At 44.1% G+C, this 7,623-nt stretch overlaps 1 protein-coding gene across 1 annotated transcript in view; it reads right to left on the minus strand.

The window, feature by feature from the left end:
• Positions 1–7,623, minus strand: part of b4galt2 (UDP-Gal:betaGlcNAc beta 1,4- galactosyltransferase, polypeptide 2) — a 166,030-nt gene that overhangs the window by 31,055 nt on the left and 127,352 nt on the right. The window contains exon 5 of the mRNA XM_008285258.1: positions 3,899–4,021. Coding sequence (XP_008283480.1) covers positions 3,899–4,021 — 123 coding nt within the window. The remainder of the gene's footprint in view (positions 1–3,898; positions 4,022–7,623) is intronic.

The raw sequence follows: 7,623 nt of genomic DNA on the forward strand, positions 1-7,623 counted from the left end.
CAGTAACATCACACACATTGTTCACTATCACAGACCAGTTCATCTTTGAAGGCTCCAAAACCGTTTTCCCAGCTTGATCCGTCTGGAAACGTCAGCATGCTAACATGCTAACGTCAGCATGCTAACATCCTGCTAAGCAGCTAATGTTTATTCCAGTAGCTTAGCATGTTGTCGTGCTACACTACAAACCAATGCTGATGCCGACGTGTATCAAAATTAAAGACAATCCGTCCAGCGTTGTTTAAAACATTTCACTTTAATAAGTGATGCGAGGCTGAAAGAGGAGACGAGAGGGGATCTGGAGACTCAGAATGCCAAATATGCCAAAACATCCATGTAATGGTTGTTGAGATGTTCCAGTCTGGGCCAAAGTGATGGAGCGGCTGATATTTCTGTCTCTGAGGGGAGGCTGCTAATGTAAAAAAAAAAAAAAAACCTCTCACAGGATTGACGATGAGAAAAGCATGTGGGAGGCAATTTGAGTTGGTTTGATAACCTCAGCTACATCCACACACGGCTGCATCCTGCACCGTCTTCTTCCAAATGCTTGTCCAAGTGTGTTTTCAAGGGCATTTCCCTTCAGATCGCGCCGTGAAAAGGCTTTAAAGCGAGCCAGCCCTGAAAAGTGAAGGTGGATGGTGGGAGGGGGTGCAACACAACCTTCACGCTTTGCTTTGTTTGCTTCTATCTGTCGCCCAGTTTTCATTTTTTATTTTTTCCTTTCAATTTACTATCAGACTGAGTTTGGGATTTTTCGTCTCACGCTGTAACAACCGAGGAGAGCAGGGAGGGAAGGAAAGGAGACGGCTGTAACCCGGTCCATCCTGTTTGTGGCGTGACTTCGGCCTCACAGCTCAGTAACGTCCAGCCGGACCTCTGTGTCGTCTCACCGCGCTGCCAGAGTTTAACAACAGCTGAAAACAAATGCACAAACTTTACCTCCTGCATCGCTGTTAAGGGGCTCACTGAAATGAAAAACAGGCCTAAAAGACCAGTAAAGTGCCTGATTTGGCTCCGGTTGCTCTTCAGAACTGACTTGCTTCAACTTTTATTTAAATCCACACGTTCTTCTAAACATATCTGGGTGCTAACGAGAAATCAGAGAAACGAGTCGCAGCAAATCAGCTTCTTGTGGTTTGTCTTACAGCAGCCAGCATCGTGCATTGTGGGATCAAACAGAATGAATCCTACATCAATAACAGTTCTTCTAATTTCCACATAATAAAGATACACAAAAATAAAAATGCATGGTATAAACAACACCTTGTTGATGTTTTCAGGTGGTTTGAGTTTGACGCTCCTGGTGGCTCACCTGTAGACACAAGCTCATCTATGTGCAGCTGCTAATTGCCTGAATTGTGTTAAGAAATCAAAAACCATTCAGCTCACAGTCTGTCTGAAGCCTCTACAAAACCAATCAACATGACTTGATGCCAACATCTCTCTGTTCTCTACTTCAGAACCAGAACGAGTCATATTTCTGACCACCTGACAACACGTGCCCGACGTTTAGCAGCCTTTTAGCTCCAGCTTTGGTCTCCACCAGGATGATATCTGTGGCTTTAGCTGCTTCACATTGCTCTCCAGGTGTTTCCGTCTGTTTGGTCGGAGAAACTCAAGCAACACCTTAAAGAAAGCTTCACGCTGTAAAGAGCTGCAGAGGGGGAATGTTCTGATTAAGAAACTCTTTGATTAACTGGAGAAGAAACCCAAATCTGCAGCTGTTCTGGCAGCATTTTGAGAAAAACGACACCTTATCTACAACTTAAAGGTTGTAAATTAAAGTAACAGTAAAGTATCTATCCAGCAAACAACATAACCTCTTGGCACGAGCTTATGTTCAGTCGGATCTTTGGAGTGTGTCAGACCACCTGTCTCATTTGTTGGGACTTTCTCTGTCTGATATTAAATCAAACTAAACTTTTCATGTTTTATATTGAACCCATGGATGGACCAGACTGGTGGAGGTCCACAGTTCTCCTCCTGGATGGTTTCTTTAGATGTTCCATGTTGTCACAGAAGGAAGCAGCGTGTTTGAGGTGCGCCTTAAAATACATCCACAGGTGTGCCTCCAATTAACTCAGATGTTGTCAATTAACCAATCAGAAGTTTCCAAAGCCATGACATCATCATCTGGGCTTTCCCAAATAGTCTGAAGGCATCTTCGTGGATGTGAACTTCTGACTCTGAAGAAAGTAATAAAATATTCTCTCTCTCATTATTCTGGTGTTTAGCAAATAGACATAATGTTGGTGATCCTGACTGAGCTGAAACAGGAAATGTTTGGTCTGATTTAATGTCAGATAGCAAGAAAGAAAAGGTTTTATGTGTTTTTATACAGTGGATGTATTTTTTCAGGGTTTTTTGTAAAACAGTGAATTGGAAACTTCCTGGATAACAATAATAATTATATTTCAACATTAAAAACATCATTTGGGTTAAAGAGCTTCACATACTGGTGTATGAACCGTAACAGAGACATGAGAGATGATGTTGGTAATTAATTTAGGGCATAAACCTGACACTGGGTGGAGGTCTAATCAGTGAGTTAAGCAGTGTACACACCCGCATTGAGGTAAATCAGAATCGCAGGCGTCCTCCTCTAAAAGCTTCCTAACTGGGACTTTATTAATTTCTGTGCACATCTCTTCACATTTCATAGCAGCAGAAACAGTTCAAGTGCAGGAAACTTCTCGGGGGAAATCTGCAGCATCTAATGACCGAGTGCAGCGAACATCCAATAAAAAGTTAGCGCTTTAACTTGATCTGTCATCCTCTGGCATGTAATTGCAGACACACATAGAACACAATCAGTCAGCGACGCACACATAGATCTCTTTTATCGCATCTTGCCAGATGCTGACAAACAGCTGTAATCTCCTGAACACTGTGTTGGCTGACACAGTCCATTCTGGGAAAAAAAAAAAAAACTGCAATCCTCAAATGCTCTATTTTCAGTTTTTCTTCTAATGCTATTACTCTGAGAGGGGAAAGATAAGCCTCCCAGTGTGAGAGCGACAGCGAGACGCTCAGGGAGGAGGAAGAAAAACAGATAGCGAAGAATGGCCATACAATGAAGACGGAGGTGGAGGAGCGTCCCGCTGCTCGCCGTCAGAGCCGCTTCTCTGGAGGCAAACCGGTGGGACCGAAATAAACTCTGAGTCGAGGCTAATTCAGGATGACAGCTGACAATTTGGAAATCTTTACGCCACCTTAGACGTTTTTTTCAGCTGTGAGGAAATATGAAAGTGACATTTTCACTTTGCCTACGCGAGCGACGGAGCTAATCTGTGCTAACGGAGTAGATATCGGGGAGCATACGGGGGATTAAGGTGCTATGTTTGGTTAGCTTCATTGTCGCTACGCTCAGGCTTTATTTATTGTACTTAGCGTCTTTATTGTCTTTGGTTCCTGTGGGCACAGAGTGATGACGTTTCGCCGTCAGATCATCAGTTCAGCAGGTGGTTAGAGAAGTCTCAACCCAAACAAGCATCTCGAGCAGACGACGAATTAAACTAATGGTCCCGTAAGTGGCTGAGCGCGCTTAAAGAGTCCTGAGCCATCTTTCTGTTAAGCTGTCACACAAATATTCCTCCGCCGGATCTGATTTCAGCCAACACACGCGGCAACATCATTAGTGAACTTCAGCAGGTCGTTAGAAGCCGACCGAAGTGCTTCAAAAGGTTAATTTATTTGCTAATCATCCTCCTTCTCTGAACAATTATAATAAATCAACTCCTCGACGAACCACTTCAGCGTCACTCTCAGCCGAGACGCTCGACTCTGCTGCAGCTCCTGTGTGACATGGTGTGTACGTAGGGTGCAGCAGGTGGAGGACGTGGTGTGCAGGATGTGTGGTCGTCACAGAGACGACTGCCTGATGCTGCGTTAAGCTCACCTGTTGTAGATGTCGTCGTCCTCCCCTCCCCAGCCCCAGTACTCGTTCGGGAAGCCGTTGATCTTCAGGAACTGCTTTTTACTGAGGCCCGACACTCCTCCGAAGTACCCCGCGTAGGGCAGCCTGCAGGGGGGAGGAAGGAGGAGACGGGTGAGTGCAGGAGGAAGAAAAGCTCAAACCACACATGAGGGGGTCGGTACCATCTATAACATCTATAAAAAATCATTCATTCCCACTGCAGTAACCACTCTTAATAGCCGGAAATGAACACTTTGCTGTTTTTAACTGCCCCTAACGTCCTTTTAATTATGGCTGTACTTGTATGTTGTTTTAAATGTGTTTGTTTTTATGCCTGTCAAAGAAAAATTTCTGTCACTTGTGACAGACAATAAAGTTTATCTTATCTTATCTTATCTTATCTTACCAAAGTGGACCGAACCATGTTTACTAGTTTTAGAGAAAAATGGGCTCAAGTGTTGCTAAAACCGTCCTGGTTGTTGGAGGAGTCATTATCTGCATCCAGAGATAGAAACAGCTGCTCTGTGATGACTTATTTCAGTTTTAATTTCCTTCTGCTGAGCACCAAAGCGGGCCGTACCACATTTTCTACTTCTTGACAAACAAACTGATTCCAGGTTTGTCTTGTTGAAGAGTTTACATCATCAGGAACTAGAGATCCTTCTGAGGACCGTGGGGTAGAAACAGATGCTTGGTGGTGCTTCATTAAGGTTTTATTTCACCTTCTTGCTGCAAATCTGTCAAAATTACTTCCAAACGTTTGGCTACAGAGCGTCTACGAAGTGGTGGGAAAGTTTTTACATGTGCACTTTGCAGAGGAACATTTTTTAAATCCAAAACAGCCGAGCGGTACAAAGTGGTGACAAACCTTTCTTCTTGAAGTACTTCACAAATTTCAGAAATCTTCTAAACTCTTCTTCTTGAAAGAATCCAATTGTGGGAATTAATTTCAACATGTGCACTTTGGAACCACTTCCAGCAGTCTGAGTTGTTTTCATGATGAGATTTGCCGACAGCAGCAGAAATCATCGTCTTGACAATCGTTCTCTCTTTCCTCAACTCTTCGCCTGATTTTGTTGTCTTTACCTTCGTTTCTTCCTCTTGCTCTTCAGGTTGCTCTTTTTGGAGTTGTTTCCACGGGGCTTGAGGTCACGCTGTCCACCATCTTGAATTGAACTACCTGCGATATAACGGTCAGCGGTTCTTGTGGCTCGGTCCAGTTTAATTTTCAAAACCATCATGAGCCAAACTTCAAAGCAGCATCGTGACATTACCAGTGGGCTGCTGGTTGGAGCACTTTGACACCAACTAGTCGACCAGAAACACTGATCAGAGAAACTGTGGATGTTTTGTGGTTCGACCCGCTTTGGCTCTGAACCCGTCAAACACTGTGCAAAACCCAAATTGTTCAACATGTCGCCCGTTGATGAATCCTGACGACAGATTTGTTATTTGTTTTCAATTCATTTCTGTCTTTTAAGGTGAAGTTAATCATCCCCTCTCAGTTATATTCAGCACCAGTGAACAGTTTTGGGTCGGTACTGATCCCTCAGCCGAGTGTTTAAAGCAGAACTCTGCTTATTTCTGCTCCCTAAGAACTAATGAACTACAGAGAGGGAAGAAGAGGAAGAGCTCAGAGCCCTGCAGCATCACAAACCACCTGCCATGTCTTTAGTTTGACTTCCTCGTACACACTTTCCTGCACCTGCACACATCATCGGTGATGTTTCTTCAGGTGTGTGGGTCCTTCACCATCACCTGCATCCCCCGGCGGAGCCAGCAGGTAAGTTCTGCTCCGCCCACTTCTATCTAACACTGAACATGTTGAGATGTCTGTCAAAACAGCTATTTAAGGAGGAAGATCTGAAACATGTCTGGTTAACGTCTGTGTCGTGTCCTCTGACTTTAATGAATCCCTGCAGCGTCTCTCAGGTCCAGCAGGTCCAGCAGGTCCAGCAGGTCCAGCAGGTTCTACACAGACTCCAGGTTTATAGGGTGGAACTATTTGTATTAAGGCTCCTCTGGATGAACCCTGAGCGCCGTCAGAGCATTTTTATTGAGGTAAACTGTCCTTAAGCTCAAAATGACATGTCATGGAAGTTCACAGCATCTCAAACCAACCTGAGCCCCCTGACCGGTGATTTATAAGATCAGCAGCTGAGGACAGACACCGTCAGGAAAAGGATGCACAGTACAGTAGAGACACATTTTAATTATTCATTCATCACTGAAACTAAACAAACACAGGGAGCCTCGAATCCTGACAAAATGTGCTGTTCTGCCTTTAAGGCACCAAGTTTCTCAGAAAGAAGAAGAAGAAACGAGACAGAAAGACGTCTAAAGAAACCTGAACTATCGTTGGGTAAAACCAGATCATCGTTCACATCGTAAATCAGAGAAACGTCTTCTAACCACGGCCGTGTTTAAATTCATCATTCATAGGGAGGTTTTATTGAACGTTTATTTCTGTATTTCTGGAATTTGCCTTCATTTGACAGAAGCTGTAGAGACAAACTGTGCAGAGAGAACCAGGGACGTGGCATGTACGGTATTTACAGACTTTTTGAATGGACCTCGTGTTCATCTTGCTCTGTTGGTTTAACTCTGAACCAGCGATCATACCTGGCTGACGACGAACACGGCTCCTCTACTGGACTTTAACTGGTTTCTTTCTGGTTGTGAGTCTAACCTGGAACCGTCCAGGCCTGTTTCTACTATAAGAAGCTCAGAACGTGAACAGCTTGTCCCGGTTGAATCCACTAAATGGTAGAACCTGAAGCACAACCCACCAGGTTGTCATTAGTGAGCGTATAAGAGTCTACAAATAAAAACCTTTACTATTCAAACTACCTCTTGTCTATGTGAAGCCTGTAACTGGCTCATGTAGCTCTGACATAAGGTCAACAGGGCAAGGTTTGCCTGGTTTTTCTCTACATCTGCCGTCTGTTTCAGGAAACCCAACCAGTCCTAGAACCAAAACCATTAAAGAGTTTGAGCCACAAAACCACTTCCAAAGATGAAATGAGGAGCCGCTAGCAGCTAGCCACGAGATAAACTGAGGTCCAGCTGTGAGCTTCTGTGCAAACGAAACAACAAGCAAGTGAGACACAAGAAATTTACATTGAAGCATCATATGATAAATCCACTTGGGATTATCTCGTCCACGCTTTCAACAACAAAGATCCTTTAAATCAGAGTTACAGTCTGATGATCACGTCTTACACCCACTCCATGAAATCACAGACCGACGGTGGTTCACTTGTCTTCTGCGTGTTCTCGGTGTTCGTTTCAGCGAATCCTGGACAGCGTGACGCATCGAGGACGGTTGTTCTTTTCATATCTGGCTCTGAGAGACGTCTGCATTTACGTTTCAGGCAATCGGGCAATTTTCTTCACGCGTCTCGTCTTGGATGTTTTCTTTTTTTCTTCTTTTAAGTGGTTAATTTATGGTGTCTTTTTAACAGTAAGTGGATAATCTACATCCATATATAATCCACTCAAGACACATTATCGAGCGCGGAGAGAGGCGCTGGTGGTTCTGATCAGCTGCTTCCAGGTACCTGGTTAGATCGACGGCTGGAGAGCGTTTTAATGATGTGTTTTCATACGTCGTGCGTCAAGCACTCGCAAAGGAAATGTCAGATGACGCTAAATATAACTGTGTAATTGACGGGTCGAGTCAATCACAGATAATGTGTGTGTGTGTG

The sequence above is a fragment of the Stegastes partitus genome, unplaced genomic scaffold (genome assembly GCF_000690725.1).
Source record: "Stegastes partitus isolate 25-593 unplaced genomic scaffold, Stegastes_partitus-1.0.2 Scaffold393, whole genome shotgun sequence".
Classification (NCBI taxonomy): domain Eukaryota; kingdom Metazoa; phylum Chordata; class Actinopteri; family Pomacentridae; genus Stegastes; species Stegastes partitus.